This window comes from Ylistrum balloti, unplaced genomic scaffold (genome assembly GCF_031769215.1).
Source record: "Ylistrum balloti isolate Yb309-2 unplaced genomic scaffold, AGI_CSIRO_Ybal_v1 Utg369916, whole genome shotgun sequence".
NCBI lineage: Eukaryota > Metazoa > Mollusca > Bivalvia > Pectinida > Pectinidae > Ylistrum > Ylistrum balloti.
This window is the reverse complement of record NW_026782036.1, coordinates 178637-205644: the sequence shown is the minus strand read 5'-3', so window position 1 is coordinate 205644 and position 27008 is coordinate 178637. Positions and strand designations below refer to the sequence as shown.

The window sequence follows — 27008 nt, the reverse complement described above, 5'->3', positions numbered from 1 at the left end:
TTGATAATATGTGGGCCTTGAGGAACAGGTGATAGAGATTGGAATGTTATTCTTTATATTTCGGCAAGTAAAACTTCTCTAATGTCCGCGTGTGGTCAGATAATCTACCAAGACATGACGTTGATCAGAAGCTGTTTTGTCGCAAAGGTCATTAATTTTAAAAAAATATGATTTATATATTAACATTTACTTAATCATTATTCAATGTTCTCTTTTATTGCTTTTTCAAAAAAAATTTTTTTTTCGTTTTTATAAAAAAATCATTTTCTTTTATTGAAACGTTGATTCTTTGTTCTAGTTGTAAACTCGTACTGAGATCACATTTCGATAAAAAAGCGAAATGACTTTTGTATTAACACGAAGTACTTTCAGTTATAACTATTCGACAAAACAAAATAACAAAAAGAAATAATTATTGTGCGAAATGAACATACACAATAATATTTCGATAAAAACGAAATAACGTTTTTAATCAAACAAATAACCATTCTGGAAATAAACTATAGAAAAGATAAATGTAAAGCATGCAAGTAAACGGGCTCCGTACAATTCGGAATGATAGTGTTATTTTTAGTGCAGGTTTACTCGCAATTGACAGTTTGTTGATGATATAATATTGTTTATATTTACATTATTGGAATATGCCGTTGTTTGTTTAGATTATCAATGACAATGAATTAAATGCTTTCAGTATAAGTCAAAAGATTGATTTTCAAAACTTTAATATTACAACAGAAAACATTTTCAGCATTTTTTCTCTTGAAGGCGTTACTGATTAAAATCAATCCGACCACATGTAAATCTATATGAACGATGCCAGTTTTATGGTTCAAAGCGGAATCTCTCTGACGAAGACCTATTTCATATTAACCAATCTGCATTTCTGCTGCACATATAATTTTCAAAACAGCACTAAGTGCATTTCGAATCCTAATTACGACCTAATTTCATCTTTATATTGAAAAATGATTTATCTTAAAAGTATCTGGGCTTTTCAGTTTTATATGGCTGTCACTCTTTTTGTTCAGGATTCGACAGTACATATTGTAATTTTTAGTGAGATATCATCATGAATGTTCCTCTTATTGTTTCTTAAACGAGTATCAATTATGAGTTTAATAATGTGACTTTGAGTAACAGAAACGCATTATCAACTTGGAACAGAAACAAAGTCATTTAGATGTCAATCACTCAGAACAACAGCAGCAACAACAAAACCTGTCCACGTCTGCACTAATTAATTATCTTTCTCGTTTTTTGGGAGGGGGTCGATGAAATATTCGGTATTCTTGCTATTTGACACAGAAATTACATCTATAGACGTTCAGTACCGTCAAACCACCTACAGGTTTCTCAATAGCTAACATAATATTAAAATATTTGATCATTACATACATAAGTAAAGAAAGCAATTTTGAATTTCAGAAAAGAAACCATGTACTATGAGGACAAAGTTATACTTCCCAATATGTTTTTAGTCCAAAGGCTTACATATTGCAAGACATGGAAAATACAGATAGGTTTCCCGGGATTCCAACCGTTTTCAAACTGCCGCATGGTTCATTAAAACATATCTGAATTTGAATGAAAACATAACACTACCGGGGTTTATTTCCCGAAGAAACACCAATTAAGAACTTTGGTTCAGTAAAAGTAATTGGATTATTGACCCATCAGATTTTACTGACAAAACAATGTTTATTTCTCTCTTAATTAATAATGCAAACCACATGATGAAATTACGGCACATAGATCCTGTTGATACTGACTGTTCCTGTGCCTCGGGCGATGACATACAGGTAGGGGTCGGCGCCAAGGACGTTCTGAGGAATGATCCTTTCAAACAAATAAAACGATGAGAACAGGTATAAGAAAACGTCACTGACAGACTAGTCTATCAAAATGTATTATTTCAATGATACACAATTACAGGTATACATATTATAATAATATACAGCAAGATTCTAAGAGTATACTATTTAAAAAGGCTGAATTATGTATTGTTTCTATATATGTTTATTCGTATATTCATGTTTCTTACTGGTTAACGAAATGTTTGTATAAATGTCAGGAAAGGGCTATTATAGGCAGTGCCTGTGCCCAATCCATTTGTTAACGCTAACAATAAAATAATTTTGAAATGAAAAACAGGTATACCAACACATCATTAAAAGAAAAAGAAAACACCACCTCAAACCCCCGAAAAAAGCCTCTCGATATGATGTCAAGTCAGTTAACCTTTCTGTGGTCTAGGTCAAGTTGTATTGGAAAGCTAGAAATTCCTCACTTCAACATGACAAATAAGTTTTCTGATCAACGTAATGAAGTGAATAATATTTAAAAACATGCCTGTCATTTTTTTATGAAAATTTCCATGGTCTAGTTAATTGGTTATCCCCTTCTGAACCAACACAATATAGGAAAAAGTTAACAGACTAAGGAAATCAGCAGGTGAATCTATGCCCTTTCTGACTAACCCAGTTTTAGGTCATACAGTTACAGAAGATGGCGACAAAACCATTATTTTGAACACTTAATTTTCTTCTATAATAGGAGCTGATGACAGTAATACCGATATTTCTCTGTCAGAACATAGAACAGACAAAACTATCAACTCTTTAATGGTAATAGCTTCTGAAATTGAAGATATTCTACAAATTCTTATATCAGGGAAGGCGTCTTGTCACCATAAGCTTAGATATACTGTGTGATCCCTCTTCAATTACTATTAAACTTTTCACTTTCTTCTAAATTCCTGATATGTTGAAAATTACTACAGCGATGCCATTGTTTAAAAATTGAAAGTAGATATGCATTTTCTAACAAATTATAGACCAATTATTACTATCTAATCTAGACAAAGTATTTTAGAAAGTAATATTAAACACATACATAACTAAAAATCTTTTTTACAAATATCAGTCAGGATTTATACCAGGTCTTTCCACTGTTTATAAGCTCATTGAAATTTATCATAATATTTGATAAGCTCTTGGTTAGAGTGCTGTGATAGATCTAAAGCTTTTGGTCGTTTCTATCATTAAGGCGTTGTTAATTAATTCAACGTCTTATGGTATAACAGGAGACTTGTTGCCTTCGTTAGAAAATTATCTTACAAATACAACACAAAAAATATTTATTTCAAATTAATTTTCTGACGACTGTTTTATTAAAGCTGGAGTTCCACAGGGTTCTATTCTGGGCCCTTATCATTCCTCATTTATCAACGATATTGCTGATGTTTTACACTCGGGTTTCCCTCTTTCTGCGGATGATACGTCATTAACGGATACATCTTCTTGTGGTTGATTACAAACCACACTAAATCAGGACTTAGAATCTTCAAGTAGCAGGGCAAAAATGACTTGTAATCCAGTTTTAATTTTAACCCAAGCAACTGGAAGTTCCCTCTATAACAAATTCAGTAAACATGAATGATTATCTGAAATTGAAATTTGATAATGTGTTTTTAAATTTAGTGATTGTCAAAGGCACTTGGGTGTCCTATTCAGTGTTAAATGCAAATGGGCTGACCATACTGAAAGTATGTATCAATCAGTTGTAAAAAAGATCAATACGTTAAGCTCAAAATACATATTTAAATGTGATGCATGGTTAAAATATATAGGGGTTTTGTTTTATATGCAAATGAATTAATGCGGAATACTCCATTTTATTAGAAAAAGCCGGGCGTCAGGCTGCGCTTATCATTACAGTTTTACATACTTATGCTAGCAACATTTCTCTGTACGTTCAAACAGGTCTCCAAACAGTCGGTTAGAAAGGAAAGAAAGAAATTACAATTATTGAACAAGATGAATTCCAGCGGTCGCTCAAACTCTTCCATATCCGATAAGAAGCAGATAGGATTTTGTAATTCGAAACTACAGGCTGTCTAGTCCTGATTAATAAATTCTCCCTTCTACCATTCGTCCGTGGAGTACACTTATTATTACATCAACATTTTCGATGTTTTTACAAACTTTCAAATCTATAACTCAAAACTAAAAAATAAAATAAAATAAAAAAAAAACAAACAAACAAAAACCCCAGTTTACTTCGGATTTGGTGACAGGAAGTTTAATATAATCCGCACAAACTGACGTCATCAATGTAGGTCTTTGAAATATGATTTATTCTGGTGTGGATTTGACAGATGACTGTGAATGCTCATTTGGAAACCCTTGTAAAAATACCTTTCATTTTTTCTCTGCTTGTTTCAATTATGAACATCAGAGACGTTTGCTTTTCATTAATCTTGAAAATGTAACATTGTTTTTGAATTCAGACTTCTTTCTGGAAATAAAAACCTGTCTGTAGAATTGTCTACAGAAATTTTATCTAGAAATAAGCACACTAGTAAATTACAGTCTAATTAATTTATTGTTTTATTTCGGAGATTAATGTGCCTTTCCAGTATGTGTAATCTGATAGATTCATGACCTCTTTGTTTTGTTTGCCGAATGATGTTCATGTAAATTTTTTTTCAAGAAAAGGGTTTGAATACTTTAATACTTTGGCCCCAATGCCATTGCTGATTATTATGGCAATAAAATATGTTTGGATTAAAATTCTGTCGGTATTTTGTTCATTGTCTATGTATGTCAATCTAAATAAATCATTCTAACTGTTACACGACATTCAATTATTCAAAGTGTATACCCAACATACTTGCATATTGTGCCAGGATAACATTGTTTAAATACGTCTACACCCTCGATTCCCTTAACCATGAATATGACCTTAAAACCAATGGCATGACCCCATAAAGACAAATGAAACTCCCCTCCCCCTTTGAATCTAACTGAGGTTGCGAATCATAGAGTTACGAAACTTCCTGAAATATACAAGAACAACACGTAAAAATTCGCCATGTAAATTGGTGTCTTTAACACCTACCCCATATCAGAAATGAGCCCGTCCCCGGCAGCAGACGAACCCTGAAGTTGTTCTCGCACGCCGGTTACGTCGCCCAGTCGGTAAACACTATTCAAGACAAGCGTGGAGATAGGCATGGTATAAAGGTATATGATACCATTCCGTGTTGCTGCCGTTATCATCGGGACTGAGCCATATGTGCCTGCCGCCAAAACGTTGGGTTCAGGACCCTGGAATTAGAATAAATACACAAAATGTTTGGACATAGAAAAATGAGTAATGCTGTGACTAATTTAGTAAAATTACAAAGCCCTATTTAAGCCGCAATTAGTTGATGTATTAGGAAATTGTTTCAGAGTATGCATGTTGTTCCAAAGTGCAAATACTTTTGTTTTAATAGTCACACATTTATGATACTACACTCAAGATTGTATGAACTTAGATCACATACTTTCATCAGTTCAGATGTACTCCTCTAAGAGGTAGAAAAATTCCAGTATTAAACTTTCTGGTGATGAATTTTTGAAAATTTTATTCTAAAAAGCAGATTAAAAGCAAAAAAATCAATTTGTGAGCGCACTAGTTTTTTTCTGGTACAGGCGTCAGAATATGTGTAACAGGAAATAATTCGTTTCCATATCATTCTTATTTTTTGAATAAGACATTCTCTGTTATTTTCGCATCAACTTTTTAAAAAATCGTCTTTCTTTACAAAGTAAGGACATGATACATGGATATTAAGATAAGTTTTCATTTGAATTTATGAGCTTTAAACGCCATAAGCAACCAAATACTGAAAGTGTTCCAAAATGACATAAATCTTTTATTTGACCATCACCTAGTATTAAAAACATCTTTTAAAATACTTTAAGTGACTTTAAGTATTAAGTAGCGAAATTTTCATGACTAAAAAAGAAGGTGCCTCTGTGTTTTATTTTTGCAATTTTCACAGAAACAGCAAGTTTTCTAGGATAAAAAAACCAGCTAATATATTTATTTTTGAGTCCTGAAAGTCATGACAAAGTCGGAATTCACGAATTTGAAATCTGTAAATTTGTGGTGATGAACCACACAAAATGTAGTTGAATTTACCGAAGATTTCTAGAGTTTCCATTACACATCAGCAAGAAAATCAATGGATCACAATTACAGTCAATGGATCACAATTACAGTCAATGGATCATAATTACAGTTAATGGATCACAATTACAGTCAATGGACACAATTAATGGATCACAGTTACAGGCAATAGATCACAATTAATGGATCACAATTACAGTCAATGGATCACAATTACAGTCAATGGATCACAATTACAGTCAATGGATCACAATAAATGGATCACAATTACAGTCAATGGATCACAATTACAGTCAATGGATCACAATTACAATCAATGGATCACAATTACAATCAATGGATCACAATTACAGTCAATGGATCACAATTACAATTAATGGATCACAATTACAGTCAATGGATCACAATTACAGTCAATGGATCATAATTACAGTTAATGGATCACAATTACAGTCAATGGACACAATTAATGGATCACAATTACAGGCAATCACAATTAATGGATCACAATGACAGTCAATGGATCACAATTACAGTAAATGGATCACAATTACAGTCAATGGATCACAATTACAGTCAATGGATCACAATTACAGTCAATGGATCACAATTACAATCAATGTATCACAATTACAGTCAATGGATCACAATTACAATCAATGGATCACAATTACAGTCAATGGATCACAATTACTATCAATGGATCACAATTACAGTCAATGGATCACAATTACAGTAAATGGATCACAATTAATGGATCACAATTACAGTCAATGGATCACAATCAATGGGTCAAAATTAATGGATCACAATTACAGTCAATGGATCACAATTACAGTCAATGGATCACAATTATAGTCGATTGATCACAATTAATGGATCACAATTACAGTCAATGGATCACAATCAATGGGTCAAAATTAATGGATCACAATAACAGTCAATGGATCAAAACAACAGTTAATGGATCACAATTAATAGATCATAATTACAGTCAATGGATCACAATTACAATTAATGGATCACAATTACAGTCAATGGATCACAATTACAGTCAATGGATCACAATTAATGGATCACAATTACAGTCAATGAATCATAATTACAGTCAATGGATCACAATTACAATTAATGGATCACAATTACAATCAATGGATCACAATTAATGGATCACAATTACAGTCAATGGATCACAATTACAATCAATGGATCACAATTACAGTCAATGGATCACAATTAATGGATCACAATTACAGTCAATGGATCTCAATAAATGGATCACAATTACAGTCAATGGATCACAATTAATTGATCACAATTACAGTCAATGGATCACAATTGCAGTCAATGGATCACAATTACAGTCAATGGATCACAATTAATGGATCACAATTACAGTCAATGGATCACAGTTACAGTCAATGGATCACAATTACAGTCAATGGATCACAATCAAACTATATCAGTTGATATTTCAAAAACTTTTAAATCAAAGAGTCAGTCAGCAAATCCAATCAGCCTTTACTCTCTTTCGGCAACCCATCCACCCCGCTGCTATTATTGTGTGTATTTGTTTTGTAAATAATCTGTAACAGCTTCCTTGGCACAATTGAATTTGAGTGTTTATTTTGACAATATAGATTGATATTCAGGCTACAAAATTAGAATTTCCATTTAGTTGACCTTTGTCCATATCTAAAACGTACACAAGTTTGTGATCTTACCAGATCGTCGGAGCGCGAGTCAGCCTCTGCAGAAGCTGACAGAGTTTCATTTGAACAATCACCGTTGAACACCGCAGGGAAGCTTTCTGCCGCCTTTTCCTCAAGTTCATCGCGTGTAGTATAACTAAATGATCCAGGATTAGTGGGGTCCCATACTCCAATGTCACGCCCTCCGAACAGATGAACATCCGTAATGAGCTCCGTAAATGAATCTCTCCCATCAACGATACTGATATGAGCTCGCCCTTTGATACCAAGACATAAACAATGATAGGTAAAACATAATCATTTACCTTGTAGTCATGCTACAGTGTAACCTTGCCAACGTTTTTTCTTTCTAACTTATAACTCGTCAACGGCTTAGGAATTTGCCTCATCCAGTTGGTGAGAAAGACTTCTGTTTTCCCATTTTCATGAAGGAGAAAACGTTGGTAGCACGATAGTTCGTTTAAGATATATATATATATATGTTTGTTTCGTTTTATTTGTTTGTTTGTTTTGAAAAATCACTTCTGATATCTACATTTCGACAGTTATCTTTTATATTTATGCTTGTTTAAATAAAAAATCAAAACAAGAATCGCAAGTCATTGAACGTTATACGCACTTAAGGAAACGACCGATGGAATATCAAAATAGCCGATAGATTAAAATACCTTGTGTTTACATTTTCTGAAACGTATATCCATATATGTTGCTTATATAAAAATACCCATTGATGAAGATATTTTCGAGATTACTGTATGGCCACTTCCATATCACACCCCTTTTCAGCCCAAGACATCAGTGCTAAGTGATGGTAATATGACTACAACATTGACACATTTCCATCCCGAAAACGCGAATGGTATTATCAAATCTGATCGGTGACAAACAAAGTAATCTACATATGATTCGATAACATGTTCAAGGAAGTCGCCTATTTTTTGCAGATTTTAAGCTTTCACTCTAAGCGCAAGCTCAACAATTGGTCATCCATGACTGTGACTGTATGGCGTTACTGTAAGGAACGACAACTCTGGTATAGATTGAATTCGTTTAAAGTTAAAGTTTATGTCACGTACATTAATGGATAACGCATACTATTGACGTAAAAGCCTCTGTCTCACAGGTAAAACCCAATATCTAGGGTGGTTACATGTACAAAGCATACATTTTGTATCATAGGCTGTGTCATATATTAATTAAAAACACACAAGAAAAATAAATGATATAATACAAACAGCTAGGAACAGAATAAAGAAAATGGATGTCAAAAGAATACTTATATTTATCGTCACTTACAATATTTTACGTTAGTAAATTATTTTCAAATTTAGTAAAAACATTCATTGTATCTTTTAGATATTTTGTAAACGTCATGTACTTTAATTCTATAAACGATGATTAAACGTTTTCCCGTTATAAATGATACTAGTTTGTGCGGCCGTCGAAACCTCATCAAATACATCCGATTTTGAAAAGCAAATATTTAATGAAATCTTACCGAGGTAGGAATTTTCGGTAAAGTAAGTAATAAGGGTCTGCGGTAAAATAGACTGGTCCAAAATTCCATCTGGAAGATAACATAGACAGACAAATATTTCAGTTTGAAATAAAACATACCTTGATTAACATTGTTGCAAGAGAATAAAAAAAATCAAATGAAATGATATTTGTACGAAACATCGCTAACCGAAAATAATAGAAACAAAACAAACAAGCATCCATATAACACAGAGATATATCTGTCCATATAACACAGAGATATATCTGTCCATATAACACAGGGATAAATCTGTCCATATAACACAGGGATCAATCTGTCCATATAACACAGGGATAAATCTGTCCATATAACACAGATATATATCTGTCCATATAACACAGGGATGAATCTGTCCATATAACACAGGGATAAATCTGTCCATATAACACAGGGATAAATCTGTCCATATAACACAGGGATAAATCTGTCAATGTAACTCAGGGATAAATCTGTCCATATAACACAGGGATAAATCTGTCCATATAACACAGGGATAAATCTGTCCATGTAACACAGGGATAAATCTGTCCATGTAACACAGGGATAAATCTGTCCATGTAACACAGGGATAAATCTGTCCATATAACACAGGGATAAATCTGTCCATATAACACAGGGATAAATCTGTCCATAGAACACAGGGATAAATCTGTCCATAGAACACAGGGATAAATCTGTCCATGTAACACAGGGATAAATCTGTCCATATAACACAGGGATATATCTGTCCATATAACACAGGGATAAATCTGTCCATATAACACAGGGATAAATCTGTCCATATAACACAGGGATAAATCTGTCCATATAACACAGGGATAAATCTGTCCATAGAACACAGGAATGAATCTATCCATATAACATAGGGATAAATCTGTCCATAGAACACAGGGATATATCTGTCCATATAACACAGGGATAAATCTGTCCATATAACACAGGGATAAATCTGTCCATAGAACACAGGAATGAATCTGTCCATATAACACAGGGATATATCTGTCCATGTCATACGGTATTAATTCTGTCCATATAACACAGGGATGAATCTGTCCATATAACACAGGGATGAATCTGTCCATATAACACAGGGATATATCTGTCCATGTCATACGGTATTAATTCTGTCCATATAACACAGGGATAAATCTGTCCATATAACACAGGGATAAATCTGTCCATATAACACAGGGATAAATCTGTCCATATAACACAGGGATAAATCTGTCCATATAACACAGATAACACAGGGATGAATCTGTCCATATAACAGAGGGATGAATCTGTCCATGTAACACAGGGATAAATCTGTCCATATAACACAGGGATAATCTGTCCATATAACATAGGGATAAATCTGTCCATATAACACAGGGATAAATCTGTCCATAGAACATAGGAATGAATCTATCCATATAACACAGGGATAAATCTGTCCATAGAACACAGGGATAAATCTGTCCATATAACACAGGGATAAATGTAACACAGGGATAAATCTGTCCATAGAACACAGGAATGAATCTATCCATATAACATAGGGATAAATCTGTCCATATAACACAGGGATAAATCTGTCCATAGAACACAGGGATAAATCTGTCCATGTAACACAGGGATAAATCTGTCCATATAACACAGGAATGAATCTATCCATATAACATAGGGATAAATCTGTCCATATAACACAGGGATAAATCTGTCCATGTCATACGGTATTAATTCTGTCCATATAACACAGGGATCAGTCTGTCCATATAACACAGGAATGAATCTATCCATATAACATAGGGATAAATCTGTCCTAACACGGGGATCAATCTGTCCAAATAACACGGGATTAATCAGTCCATGTAACATAGGGATAAATCTGTCCATATAACACAGGGATAATTCTGTCCATATAACACAGGTAACACAGGGATGAATCTGTCCATATAACACAGGGATAAATCTGTCCATGTCATACGGTATTAATTCTGTCCATATAACACAGGGATCAGTCTGTCCATATAACACAGGAATGAATCTATCCATATAACATAGGGATAAATCTGTCCATGTCATACGGTATTAATTCTGTCCATGTAACACAGGGATAAATCTGTCCATATAACACAGGAATGAATCTATCCATATAACATAGGGATAAATCTGTCCATGTCATACGGTATTAATTCTGTCCATATAACACAGGGATAAATCTGTCCATGTCATACGGTATTAATTCTGTCCATATAACACAGGGATAAATCTGTCCATATAACATAGGGATAAATCTGTCCATATAACACAGGGATCAGTCTGTCCATATAACACAGGGAGGAATCTGTCCATGTAACACAGGGATAAATCTGTCCATATAACAAGAAATGTAAGATTATATCAAACAACTTAAGGTGATACATTAGTAAGTATATATTTAAGTTTTTGTATTATCAATTGTTTCAAATGATTTCGAAATATGACTGTATGTACCAAACAACGCTGTCCTTCCTCTCGTATTATCCGCGAAGTCAACACCGACGTCGTCCATGCTGTAGGTCTTCATGGCGCCTGTGTTAGCGGTAACTACGTAAGATGCTGTTGCTCCTTTAACATAGACAGCGGCGGTCGGCTGGTACAGACCTTTCACGGCGTAGTCAGTGGCAAAGCGTACACCTATAAAGGCAAGTATTGTAAAACATGGGATCTTTATTATGTAAAAAGTGTCGTTGTTTTCGTTTGCTATTACATAGGAATAAAAGAAATACCAAGGCAGTGAAGGGTAACAATGTAGATTTCTGATGAAAGAATCACGTTGGCAGTTATGTGGTATCAACGAGAAAGTTTTAATCATTGAAACAATTTCTTTAATTTAAACCAAAAGAGAGAGTACCTGCGGAAATTTCAGGTGACATATATATATATATATATATTCTGTGAATGCTAATACATACATTGTCGTATCTATCATTGAAATTTTATGCAGATTTATGCAGATTTAATCATTACCGTTGTCGTAATCACTGGCATCAATTTTCAGTGTATTCCAAGTCTTTGATCCCATTGGATAGATATCCACGAAAGATTCACTGACAAGGTTAATCACAGCGATAGCATTGTTTTCCTGTGTAATGAAAATGAAATAAATTGATTCAGATACACGTTTTCTCCTTCTCAAACGCAATTTAATTGGTAAAAATACTAAACTACATACCTTGTTTTTACTTCTTGCTCGAATATTTACTTCAAAAATTCATTTAAAATGCATGTACTTTTCATGGGAGCTAAGAAGTGGAAAGGGAATTATTTTTTTATTTTAGTATTCAATCATCTATGTCGTATTTTTGAGATTTAATTCAACAGAAGATAAACCCTTGCAAATAACAGCCAGCAATGATAATAATAAAACAAATTACTAATTTCGGTTAAAGTTTAATTCGGTTCCTGAATTTACGACATTTTTTAACATAACTTCTGAAGACAAAAGAGAGATTTGTTTTTATAACAATCTTATTTCACCGGGGAGAAACGCAATCTAGTTCAAATCACGACTAGACATACATCTGTTATATAAACGATACGATTTTATAAATATACATGTATATTATAAAGCATGATGGCAAAATAATGTACGAATAAGATTGTACATGACTTAACATTTAATAAACACGTGATTTATGAAACGAATCTAAGAATATTTTTCATTAGAGGAGCTAAAATGAAAAAAAAAATGTGACAGGATTCATAAACCAAATATCAAAGTATTGTTACGATCCTTTTATTAACATGAACTGTTACAGATAACTGTTGTAGGAAATAAACATTTCTACGTCAACCAGGAGATCATTTCAACTCTTACTCTGTCTATATATAGATATGGTTCCTATTATTACCTCACAATGCAATCTGTATGTAACGTCAATTTATCTATTACCTCACAATGCAATCTGTATGTAACGTCATATTATCTTTTACCTCACAATGCAATCTGTGTGCGACGTCATATTATCTTTTACCTCACAATGCAATCTGTATGTAACGTCATATTATCTTTTACCTCACAATGCAATCTGTATGTAACGTCATATTATTTATTACCTCACAGTGCAATCTGTGTGCGACGTCATATTATCTGAACATGACGTTTACATGCGAAATACACAAAAATAGGGCATGAGTATATTCACTTAATAACAATCTACACGTGACTAGGACAAGTCCCTCTTCTGTGATTGGTGAATAGCTCTTCCCGTAAAGACTTCTTCCAGGAGTTATCATAGCAAGTTGATAAATTAGACTTAAAAAGTAATTTCTATGACACTCGGCTATTATCGTAAATTAATAAGCTACACAACGTAGATTAAATCTGATATACTATATAACAAAACAGTTATCATTTTTTTTATGTTACTACGTTAATCTGTCGTCCTTTGAACTGTTGATATTTCCCTTGGCCTGCGACCTTAAGGGATATCTCATTTCTCAGCAAATCCTTGTATTCACATGAAAAATATCAATAATTGTATAAATCTCCTTACTGGCAATGTGACATAAGCCATGGTGTTGTCGTCACTGACGGTGATAGCTTCGGGCTCGATGTCCTGTGACAGCTGCGTGATTATACCGTTGTTGTGATCCCCACGGTAAGACCAACGCAAACCTTTCCCTAGGTATTCGAGGACTCTAAAATACAAAACAAGACATGTTTATGAAACACTATGTCCCCGGTTGCAACAAAATTCTGAATTGAGATATTAGATCTTAACAGTGTAATTTCACTTTGCGAAAACTTATGTCTTCACTGTGGAATATAGTTAAAGATAATGTTTCAGTTTTCAAATAGGTCAAAGTTCACGGACAAGGTCACATGATCAATTATTTTGATACTTTCGGAAAGCCCTCTAACAAGGAGCACACATGCCAAATATGGAAGTCATACCCCGTACGGTGCAGTGGTTATGGGCAAGGTTAAAGTTGACAACGGAAAGACAGACAAACAGACAGCACAAAAACAATATGCCTGCGATCTTTCAATAGTGGGACATAAAAGTAATCTCACTGAAGACCCACACAAAGCATAAAGCATATATGATATCAGTGTTATATATTGACGAAATCTTTCTACAGATAAAAAACTGAAATGTCTTCCAATTTATTGTGATGTGCTCCCTAATATCCAAGACACAGCTATAAAGATATCTTAGCAATGCTGTGATCTAGAATTCGTTGTTGTGTGAAGCATTTCTTAAGGAATACTATATTTCCTTGTTCTGTATTAAGTTAGTGCATTTAGTGATTCTTGATATAACGACCGACAAAATATCGTTTGTGTAATGAAACAGGAATGAACTGCTAATTGGGTTGCTGATCAATACACTGCCAACATTATACATCATAATTCGTTTAAAGTTGTAATTTTATTTTTGTTCTGAAAAGGTTTGGCATTTAAACAACTTAATTTTGGCAGAGAACAGTGTATACTGACTATGTGATGACCACTCTATTTTAAAGTGTCATCCTACTGAATAACGGAAAGGGACACATACTGACAGTATGGCTACGTATCATACTGACCATTTCAGACAGGGACACACACTGACAGAATGGCTACGTTTCATACTGAACATTTCAGACAGGGAAACACACTGACAGTATGGCTACGTATCATACTGACCATTTCAGACAGGGACACACACTGACAGTATGGCTACGTATCATACTGAACATCTCAGACAGGGACACACACTGACAGAATGGCTACGTATCATACTAACCATTTCAGACAGGGACACACACTGACAGAATGGCTACGTATCATACTGACCATCTCAGACAGGGACACATATTGACAGAATGGCTTCGTATCATACTAACCATTTCAGAGTGGGACACACTATGACAGTATGGTTAGGTATCATACTGAACATTTCAGACAGGGACACACACTGACAGTATGGTTAGGTGTCATACTTAACATTTCAGACAGGGACACATACTAACAGTATGGTTAGGTGTCATACTTAACATCTCAGACAGGGACACACGCTGACAGTATGGTTAGGTGTCATACTTAACATTTCAGACAGGGACACACACTGACAGTATGGTTAGATATCATACTGAACATCTCAGACAGGGACACATACTGACAGAATACCTACGTATCATACTGAACATCTCAGACAGGGCCACACACTGACAGTATGGTTAGGTATCATACTGAACATCTCAGACAGGGACACATACTGACAGTATGGCTACGTATCATACTGAACATCTCAGACAGGGACACACACTGACAGTATGGTTAGGTATCATACTGAACATCTCAGACAGGGACACATACTAACAGAATGACTACGTATCATACTGAACATCTCAGACAGGGACACACACTGACAGAATGGCTACGTATCATACTGAACATCTCAGACAGGGACACATACTGACAGAATGGCTACGTATCATACTGAACATCTCAGACAGGGACACATACTGACAGTATGGCTACGTATCATACTGACCATTTCAGACAGGGACACACACTGACAGTATGGCTACGTATCATACTGAACATCTCAGACAGGGACACATACTGACAGTATGGCTACGTATCATACTGACCATTTCAGACTGGGACACACTATGACAGTATGGTTAGGTATCATACTGACCATTTCAGACAGGGACACACACTGACAGTATGGCTACTATCATACTGAACATCTCAGACAGGGACACACACTGACAGTAAGACTACGTATCATACTGACCATTTCAGACAGGGACACACTATGACAGAATGGCTACGTATCATACTAAACATCTCAGACAGGGACACATACTGACAGAATGGCTACGTATCATACTCAACATCTCAGTCACGGACACATACTGACAGAATGGCTACGTATCATACTGAACATCTCATACAGGGAAACATACTGACAGAATGGCTACGTATCATACTGACCATTTCAGACTGGGACACACTATGACAGTATGGTTAGGTATCATACTGAACATCTCAGACAGGGACACACGCTGACAGTATGGTTAGGTGTCATACTTAACATCTCAGACAGGGACACATACTGACAGAATGGCTACGTATCATACTGAACATCTCAGACAGGGACACACACTGACAGTATGGTTAGGTATCATACTGAACATCTCAGAGAGGGACACATACTGACAGTATGGTTAGATATCATACTTAACATCTCAGACAGGGACACATACTGACAGAATGGTTAGGTATCATACTGAACATCTCAGACAGGGACACATACTGACAGAATGGCTACGTATCATACTGAACATCTCAGACAGGGACACACACTGACAGTATGGTTAGGTATCATACTGAACATCTCAGACAGGGACACATACTGACAGAATGGCTACGTATCATACTGAACATCTCAGACAGGGACACACACTGACAGAATGGCTACGTATCATACTGAACATCTCAGACAGGGACACATACTGACAGAATGGCTACGTATCATACTGAACATCTCAGACACGGACACACACTGACAGTATGGCTACGTATCATACCGCTCATCTCAGACAGGGACACATACTGACAGAATGGCTACGTATCATACTGAACATCTCAGACAGGGACACATACTGACAGTATGGCTTCGTATCATACTGACCATTTCAGACAGGGACACACTATGACAGTATGGTTAGGTATCATACTGAACATCTCAGACAGGGACACATACTGACAGTATGGCTACGTATCATACTGACCATTTCAGACAGGGACACACTATGACAGTATGGTTAGGTATCATACTGAACATCTCAGACAGGGACACATACTGACAGAATGGCTACGTATCACACTGAACATCTCAGACAGGGATACATACTAACAGAATGGCTACCCCATTGAACACTTACAAGTCCTAAATAAACCCTTTCTTACTTTTAAATCCTAAATACTTTAACATTTCTGACGTTTTTGACTGTTTTAATTCATGCATTAAGTTTTTAGACAATAGGTATTAATCGTAATTCTGAAGAATAAAGTGCTACGTATACAACCTGTGCATGAGAATTAAGTTCAACATTTGTCTTATTTTCGATGGTCATGGCTGCATATGACTATTTAGTTCGTATACGATTATTGACGGATTCCTTACTGTCAGCACACAAAATGTGCAGGATACGATCCAAAGTGTTACGCCTGTCCTACCACAATATCTCGGCTCCAGCATAAAAATACAGTAGGGAGAGAAATTTTATCAAAATGTTTTAAGCCCATATAACAATATAGCTCACTTAGAATTGAAGTAGCTGAATGTGAGCTCTCTAGAACACGGAGCACTTGTATCAGCAAAAGTCATGTCGATGATTGAAACCGATCCCTCGGGATCTGTAAAGACCCCATTCACCAATCCAGGACGTCCCTCATTTGCAACCAGCAGCTTACCACAGTCATTGGAATATTTTAAACTCTTGGGTGAGTGGCCAACTAGAAAGTAGAAAAAAACATAAGAATATGAAACCGGGTTTTGTATTGCAACTGCAGTTTGTATTTAAGTCAGATCGATATAGTAATATCGGAAGATTTTTCAATAAGTGTAACGAAGTGTATCAAACAACAGCACTTGTGTTTGGATTTAATACTAGATATAGATGTATAATTTGGAGACATGTAAAATATCATTTGTATTAATCTTATTACAACCAGGTTTGTCAAAGAAATAGTTTCAATCTTTCAACGGACTTACCAAGCCAGACATACAGAACTTTCGTTTTAATATCAAACCTTAGTATTTGCGTAAAAGCTTTGAAATGATTAATTAATCCTTGTTTGATAATTTTACACGATATTGTTATGCATGCATTAGACAAAGTAACAACAGCTGCAAATTACACATTTCGAGAAGCAAAAAAATATGCGGGTAATTTTTAAAAAAGTTTCATTAAAATGCGAGAAAATTGCTATCAGTAAAAATATTTTTTCTTTCAACTAAATTTTATTTGAAAGCATTTCTTTAAAAAAAACCCATTAAAACATATGTACAATCAAATTACAATAAAAGCTTGAAATCAAGAAGAGTATTTTAGATCTATATAGCGCTTGATTAAATTCTTTTTCTAAAAGTACCTGTTTTTATACTCAACTTAATATCCCAATGCATTAATGTAAGGAGCTAGATACTTTGATATACAAATACCTGTAATTCTTTTTTTGTCGCATTTGATGGAGTTTGTTGAAACGTCGTAAAGATCACACAAGTAAACGTGACCTTCTACTAGTGAAAAAGTATTTTCTACAAGAACCGCCAATGTGTTTCCACATACTTCGATGTCGACCAATCTCCCGTCAGTGCCATCAATGAAGTATTCCGTTTGAATGCGACGTGGGGTTGTTGGGTTATCGGCGGCGACTACATGAATGCATTGGTCACCTGTGAAAAGTAAAAGCCCTTACAAAACACGTAAACTCAAAGCGTTGAAGCACGATACAAGTTATATGCATCTATATGCACTAAATGAGATACACTAAGTGAGAATTTAGTTTATATTTTTGTCTCCTCGCTGAAATTTGGTATCTGTTTGGGAGCATAGTGGTAAATACAGGAAAATACAAAATATACAACGTAAATGAAATGGGATTTTCATCACATTGAAAATAATAACCTGGGTTGTAAATAAAGGAAAAAAGGTTTGAATTTATTCAGGAAACAAAACTGGAGGACAACATTTCATGTTTACGTTAAACATACCATCGTGTAAATTATTTCAGTCTATTTGGGACCTCTCTCTACAAAATGTAAAACTATAGGACGGTGGACATGATATGTTCTACTTGTGCTTGCTGTTGTTGCTTGTTCAGTTGGAGAAAATATCATTAGATTTACTTAAGTGCTTAATAGTAATATTTAAGACGATGATACAGTATTTATGATTATTGAAATTTACTTTAATGCAATGTGACACCACGTGAAACTTTAACAAAACGGATTAACTAAGATAATATTTCTTATGATAAAGTTGAAAAATTGACAATATACATGCATTGATAGCATGTGTTCAGCTTTTTTGAAGCACATAATTCAACGAACTGTTAGGTTATGAAGACAATCTGTACAACACCTCTCGCTAAGATATATATAAATTTGATGTAATGATTCTTCGGTCATGACTGGTGATGTTGAAAAAAGGCGAAGACGAATACTGTCTCCATTTTGTTGCTCTAATAATCCTATCAGTATGATTCCTCTTTTCGAACAAAATGTCTGTTGTCGGCAGGAATGTTTCACGGACAATATCCTCAATTTCCCAACGTTTAACAAAAGAAAAAAAAACTTCCATGTACCGTCAGCCAATTCAAGTATGAAGAAAATTTATATTTATAAAACCATATTAGTAAGGAAAATATTTACGCAGAGACATTAAACTTTCAGAAGTGCATTGTTTCATGTTTGGCGTCGATTGATCTAGGTCAACTGAATTAATGTTACGTTGTCAAAATGAGATACGAAGGAGTAACAGTCATTGAACATTTGTGACACATACCTGCTATATATAATAACCTAGTTGGTTCATGCCATGTTGCTTTCATTGCAGAATCGGAAAACATGTTAATGTTTGCAATGGAACAGTCAGGTAAATTCAGGTAACCCACATTTTCCATAACGAGGGACTGGGCAAGACCATCTGAGATCATCCACACGATAAGAAGTAAAATTCTCATGTTTGTAGCTGAGGATAAAAATTAGATGGAACACTATGTTTAGCAGCTTTACAATGATATCATATTCACACTTAAAAAAAGGAAGGTATATATGAGCAAACGAAAAATCTAATCGATACAAGGACAAAAAAGGTGTTCAGAAAGGGAAAGCATCGCATGTCTATCAAATAGATAGTAAAGTGTTTGTACAATGAAGTGAGGCGTGGGTTGGAAATCATTTAATAGGGTTATCTATTATGATTTCCTCTACATTTCACTATTTCTTGCCATATTGATGTAAAACGAAATGACGATGGAATCATGATGAAATAGTCGGTTCAGTTATACTTCTAATTTGAAAGAACTTGATAGGAACATAATAATTGGTATTTATATCAATGTGAATGTTGTGTAAAAGACACGCGCACATGGTACATGCAGTAATGCTTTGAATTACACGTACATATCATGCACAAAGCTACATTTTATGTACACAACTGCTTCTCGCAGGTTCTTTATCTATATATGGCGCTTCAATAAAGCTAATAACTGAGATTGAAGCGATATCGGCTTCAAACAACATTTATATATGAAACCAAAACAGTCACGATTCCAGTTGATAATAACCGATTTAAAATTCTCAACATATATTTTTGTATAAACATGGCACAGAAAATAGCTAATATTTTGCACATTGTAGTTTAATGAGGCTTTTCAACATTAGAGATTCGTTGATCTAGACATAGTCTTACGGCAAGACCTTACTATCAAGAATTACAGAAGATAAAACTAATGTGGTGAACAACTATTTGTTCAACATGTTCTCAGCTAGATCACTATCAACCTTTATAAACTTGAGATTATAATTGAAATTAAGTTTAAACCATAAAATATGAAATAAATGTGAGAAATATAAACATAAAAAACAAATTCTTGAAATTCCAAATGTGTTGAGACAAACCTGTGGATGACTGGGCCAAACCTATGTAGTGGACGAGCGTTATTCTAAATTATGCCTTATCAAAGTAAGACAGATGTGAAATCCCATGAGGACCGTCGTCAGGTCACGATTATCTTTACACAATAGATGTAATCACTTTGAAATTACAAGTTAATGTTAGTTCTTCACTATAAGGTTTGATATTCCCAATCTTGACTCCAGTAAAAACATATTTTAATTAATCAATTTGATAAAAAAAAAGTCATATCATCAGAAGTTGTGATCTAACTAATCCTATGATATTATATCATTTGTAGTTTTGACAAAGTAAAAAATATGCGCCCCTCGGTTTGTAATATATTGCCTAATATCATAATAACTTTGAAATGATGACATCACAGACTGCCTTATATCAGTTTATTGAAAAACTTATCAAAACAGGCTGCAAAGTCGTTTAATTACACTTTCAGATATATTGATGACCTACCACAATTTGAAATCAAAGACACGATAGACTCTTCTACATCAATCGCTTATCTTTTCCTGCAACGAAACCAACATGGACAGTTTTCATCCAAGCTGTATGACAAACATGATTATTTCAATTTCCTTATTGTTAATTTTCCGTTTCTGGATAGTTATAACCTTGCATCTCAAGACTATGGTGTTAACATGTCATATTTGACTCGATATTCAAGGGCCCATTCCCATTATCACGATTTTTGTGCAAGAAGTCGTCAATTGACGGTCAAACCCATAACAAAGAGTTTCAAAAGATGCAGGTTGATGAACATTATAAGGAAGTTTTATGGTGGCAATAGTGATCTCACAGAAAAATATTCTGTTTCTTTGTGCGATAAGAAACTGGATGTGTTTGATGCTCGTTAGTTTGCCTGTTGGTTCCGTTGTTGTATACATTGTTCTCATTTGAGAACGTGACATAACCTACTTGAATTGATCAAGGTTTACATGAGGTTGTCGTCGATGAAGTAGATTCTTACTCTTCCGCAGCATCTGGTTGTACTTTTTCTTGAGTCTCCCTATGAATCTTTCTATTGTTCATATTTTGTCACAGTTTTATGGAATTGACTTCGGATTATGATAATGTTCGTATGTTGTTATTTTCGTGATGTCTTTTATACTGTTGATACAACGAATTACCTTACATCAGTATAACTTTAAAACTTTTAAAGTTTGCCACCGAAGTCTCAATTGGATACACGCTTATAAAATCTCTGAAGTAATGACATAAGAATATAATATTATCGCTAGTCATAATATAACTTTGGTGAACCAGAGCGGTGCTTTCTATCAACTGCGAGGAAAATTTTCCAAAAATCCTGTTCCGACAAAAACAAAGCGAAGGCTGAATAATAGACTACCTTATATCACAATAAATGAATACTGATGATTGAAACGAGTAAAAGTAGTGTACCACAACGGCCCCATGTTTATTTTAGCTAATACGTTTACGTTATAATCTCTTAAACCTTGTCCCCGTTGAGTTGAATCCGCTTGTGGTAGATAAAAGGCCTTATCTGCTATGAGAAAAAATGTAAATAACAAAAATATCTTAAGTAACTGAAACAAAGATTAACACAAAAACTTATCACATTTGAACACGCCGTCAATGTCACATCCCGTATTCGAAACAAGCATTCATAAACCACGATGTTCCAAGCTTAGTTGGTATAGAAAATTACAGAGCTTAATGCAAAAACTTGACATTGACGCCACAGCCGTAGACAATAAAAAAAAAAAAAAATACCAAGATGTTAATATAATCCATGTGACCTGTCGTAGGCGATAAAATAACTTATAAATAAATTTGATAAATAGAATATTCACTTTAACTTTTCTCATGGCATTTGGATATAAATCACCTTTACTAAATACTGTTAATACTTGTTAATCTCTGTCACTCATGAAAATATAACCAATTATCACCGTAATATGGAATATACTTTATTTTATAAGGTACCAGGTCCATGATAATTATTGTCCGCCTTGTGTTAGAAATAATTCAGTGGAAGTTTTTACTCGGCTGACCTATCCTGTCTTCTTTTAACTATTTCGTTTGTGTCTACTTAAATTTCCTCCAGGTTCTCATATCGGATACATGAATCGTTATAAAAGGTAGTAGGGCAGATATTTCTGTTTAATTTAATGTCTCATTACTGCAATTTTTCCAGACTAAATTTGTTTTCCGATTCCTCTTAGTTATTGATTGACATCTTACCTTATTTGATATTTGATATATTAATGCATAAGGATCCATAGTCATGTGTTATGGTGAAGATTTAGAATCACTTAAATTGTAAGTCAATTTACGTGTCAAACACGGGCTTCGATAAGAATGTGTTGTATGATTGAATCATAATTTTTATTCCAAACAAAAAAAAAATTGATATAATTACACGATGCATATCAAAGTTTGTATGATACATTTAAAAGAAAGTCATTTAAATTTGTGACAAGTAAATGGTACGTGTCAAGAACGTAAAGAAACAGGTCTTCTTAATTACAGCTAATTCAATGAAATGATGGGTTGCCATCAGCAGACAATGATTATAATTCCATCATATTTGTAAAATCAAGTTTGAAACCGTAGTTGATTCCAGGGAAATAAAATAGGAGTCGATCAGACGATGTGCTGCTTATGATTTTTTTCTGAGAAAAAAACTGATGCCATTAAGCTTTTATCATTTCAAAAAATGGAGTACACATAGCTAATCCCCATCAGTTTGTGGTAAATGGTATTTTTTTTAGAAAATTGAAAAAATTCTATGGGTGTTTACAAACTAAGATATAAACGTGAATATTTGTATGCAATTCCAACTTTCTTCTGAAGTTGTATTTAATATTTATTTCCAAAATTTCAATTGCTATTTACCCACTTGAACATCTTATCTGTATCAATCGATGAAGCATGTCAGCCATTATGAGGTAATAAGTGAAAAGTATGTGTACATTTTACTTTATGATTAGCGAGATAGCAATGATCAAAGATATTCTTTGAAATTCGCTGTTTATGAACAACGGATTCTCCTATAAAAAGAAATGCTCCCATGGGGTGTCAACAAATGTGTTTATCTAACAAGTCAGGACTTAATATATGCGTAATTGTTTCAAATTAAAGCCTAGTTTACCGATTTTTTAATTGGATGTAACCATTCATTTTGATACCTACTCATTTTCATATGCACTTCCAAACTCTCTGGTGAGCTAAAAGACTCCCTGTGAAAATCGAAATGGCGGCGCGTGCCGTTAATGGTGGTTACCGGTCACGTTTGTCACTCAATCCAAATATTTATCCCTAAAGTATTGTCTCCACTCTGGTTCACAAAGACGCTTTGGATGTGGACCGTATTGAACGAAACCGGAGACGATGGGTATGACTTGGAATTAACAAAATCTAAAAATTTGAAAATGTTTATACGAGTATATAGAAGAGAAACCAACCGGAGATCACCTTGTAGAGCATTTCCCTAATGATATGTAGGAAGATGTGTGCCGATATCCTCGTTTGACATAAAAAAAAACACATGATGAATTGATGAGGAGGAAGTGCCGTAGATGCCGTTTATGACGTTGTCATGGAGGAGCCGCCATCTTGAACCCGTTGCTATCAACGGATCCAAGAAGACGTTGTTTCCTTGGTAACGCTTCCCATCATTCTCGTTAATTGATTATGCTTTTATTAAGATTAATTGGTCCTGACAATCTAACGCACTGTTTTAGATACATTTTTTAATTTCTTTACTTCAATGCTCACAATCTTACGAAAGAGATGTACCATCCGCATTTTACTCTGACAGTTTTACACTTTACATTACAACTTACGTTACCAAGATTTGATAATATTTGACTCCACTACAAAGTACCTTGCATTACAGTCTCGAATGCCACCATTTAGATTCCATTATATATGTGTATTGTAATATTATCAAATTGTCACATAGACTTTTGATCTTTCATGACTGAAGAACAATGCTGTTTGTTTACTCATTAGTGGAGTATCTACCCATGCATTTCCGTTGACTTTCTTAAAAGGTTCCCGTGTCGCTGATGTTGCTTTGTTTGTCAAAATTATAAACCTAGTACCAGTTAACCTTCAGTCCCCTGTGTCTACTTGATTATCGGGTTTGAAGTTTACAGCTACACTTTATCTGGTAGATTATCGGTCCCCGAGGTTTACAATGACACTGTACCAGGAGGACCATCGATCCCCGAGGTTTACCATGACCCTGTACCTGGAGGTCAATCGGTCACCGGGGTTTACCATGACCCTGTACCTGGAGCATTATAGGTTTCCGAGGTTTACCATGACCCTGTAACTGGAGGCCCATCGGTTCCCGAGGTTTACCATGACCCTGTATCTGTTGGATTATCGGTCCCCGAGGTTTACCATGACTCTGTACCTGGAGGCCCTTAGGTCCCCGAGGTTTACCATGACCCTGTAACTGGAGGCCCATCGGTTCCCGAGGTTTACCATGACCCTGTATCTGTTGGATTATCGGTCCCCGAGGTTTACCATGACCCTGTACCTGGAGGACCATCGGTCCCCGAGGTTTACCATGACCCTGTACCTGGAGGTCAATCGGTCACCGGGGTTTACCATGACCCTGTACCTGGAGCATTATCGGTTTCCGAGGTTTACCATGACTCTGTACCTGGAGGCCCATAGGTCCCCGAGGTTTACCATGACCCTGTAACTGGAGGCCCATCGGTTCCCGAGGTTTACCATGACCCTGTATCTGTTGGATTATCGGTCCCCGAGGTTTACCATGACCCTTTACCTGGAGGTCCATCGGTCTCCGATTTTTACCATGACCCTGTACCTGTAGGCCTATCTGTCCCTGAGGTTTGCCATGACCCTGTACCTGGAGGCCAATCGGTCACCGATGTTTACCATGACCCTGTACCTTGAGGATTATCGGTTCCCGAGGTTTACCATGACCCTATACCTGAAGGCCCATCGGTCCCAAAGGTTTACCAAAACCCTGTACCTAGAGGACCATCGGTCCCCGAGGTTTACCATGACCCTGTACCTGGTGGACCATCAGTCCCCGAGGTTTCCCATGATCTAGTACCTTGTGGACTGTCGGTTCCACAGGTATACCATGATCAAGTATCTGCTGAACTGTCGAACCCCGAGATTTACCATGTTTTTTCTATGTGCCTGTTTGTACAAATCATGTGGTTACCTGTAGATAAAACTGCTTGAGGAATTTGGTCCCAGAGGTTTGTATTATTCTGCAACCGCGTTTTAGTTCAATCGAGTACTGCCGTGGTTCATGCTACATGTAATTTTGCCAACATCATAATTAACTCTTTATTGTGTGTTATTTATAGTACCCTAGTCAACTCCTAAGAATGTATGTTTAAAAATCCAAAAGCAACTATGACCTGTACAATGACCTATTTTATGATGAAACGTGTTTAGAAACCTATAATAAAGCATTTAGTTAGGTAAATTCCTCTTCATTAAAGTCTGTTGCATGTTTGAAATAAAATATAAAGGTAAGTTTTACACATATACAAAGTTATAGAAGTAAATCATAATATTTCATGAAAATTTCAACAGATTCTTTGTTTTGAAAACTGTGCTACTCTCTGGTGTCTTGACCGACTTTTTCAAAATTCGTGCGACAGTAAATTTATCGATGGCTAACAAATCATGTCACAACGACCTTCAATTTAATTTGGAAATCGAAGACACTCGACATTTTCCTACAATAAAACCAACACGATCAGGATGATGATTTTAATTTCCCTGTTGAAATTTTCCATTTATTGATAGTTACATCATATTTTTCAAGCTATGGTGCTTACATGTCGCTTTTGATTCGATATTAAAGGGCTTGTTCCAATGAAAACCTAAGCGAAGAGCGCAAAACACAGGATTTTGAGAGAAACAGTTTGATGTTTAGAGTAAAGTTGTACGGTAATCATAATTATCTCTTCGGACATTTGTCTATTTGCATGTGAGATATGACTTTGAACATGTTTGATGCTCTTTAGTATTTCTAATAAATCAGTCGTTTGTTTACCTCTTCCTAACTTAGCAACAGGGCATTAATTTTCACTAGAATTCTATAAAATTTACATTGCGGGTATATCGATGAAACAGAAGACTCTTATAACTCAGAAACAGGAAAT

At 35.1% G+C, this 27008-nt stretch overlaps 1 protein-coding gene across 1 annotated transcript; it reads right to left on the bottom strand.

The window, feature by feature from the left end:
• Positions 1-1739: 1739 nt before the first annotated feature.
• Positions 1740-25405, bottom strand: LOC132546789 (uncharacterized). Its single transcript, XM_060210506.1, has 10 exons — positions 25129-25405; positions 19750-19935; positions 18405-18638; positions 17503-17695; positions 13734-13878; positions 12202-12319; positions 11689-11865; positions 7683-7927; positions 4900-5108; positions 1740-1836 (listed from the first exon to the last, which is right to left on the bottom strand). The coding sequence occupies exons 1-10, from the start codon at positions 25403-25405 to the stop codon at positions 1740-1742; spliced, it is 1881 nt and encodes a 626-aa protein (XP_060066489.1).
• Between the last annotated feature and the right edge of the window lie 1603 nt (positions 25406-27008).

Excerpts from the sequence above, each read along its gene's own strand:
- LOC132546789 (XM_060210506.1), bottom strand. The coding sequence starts at position 25,405 with ATGGTCCTCCAGGTACAGGGTCATGGTAAACCTCGGGGACCGATAATC. Across the intron at positions 7,928-11,688 it reads AGGAAGGACAGCGTTGTTTG|GGCGAGCTCATATCAGTATC; the intron begins GTACATACAGTC and ends TTGGTATCAAAG. Across the intron at positions 1,837-4,899 it reads GGGCTCATTTCTGATATGGG|GATCATTCCTCAGAACGTCC; the intron begins GTAGGTGTTAAA and ends TTTGTTTGAAAG.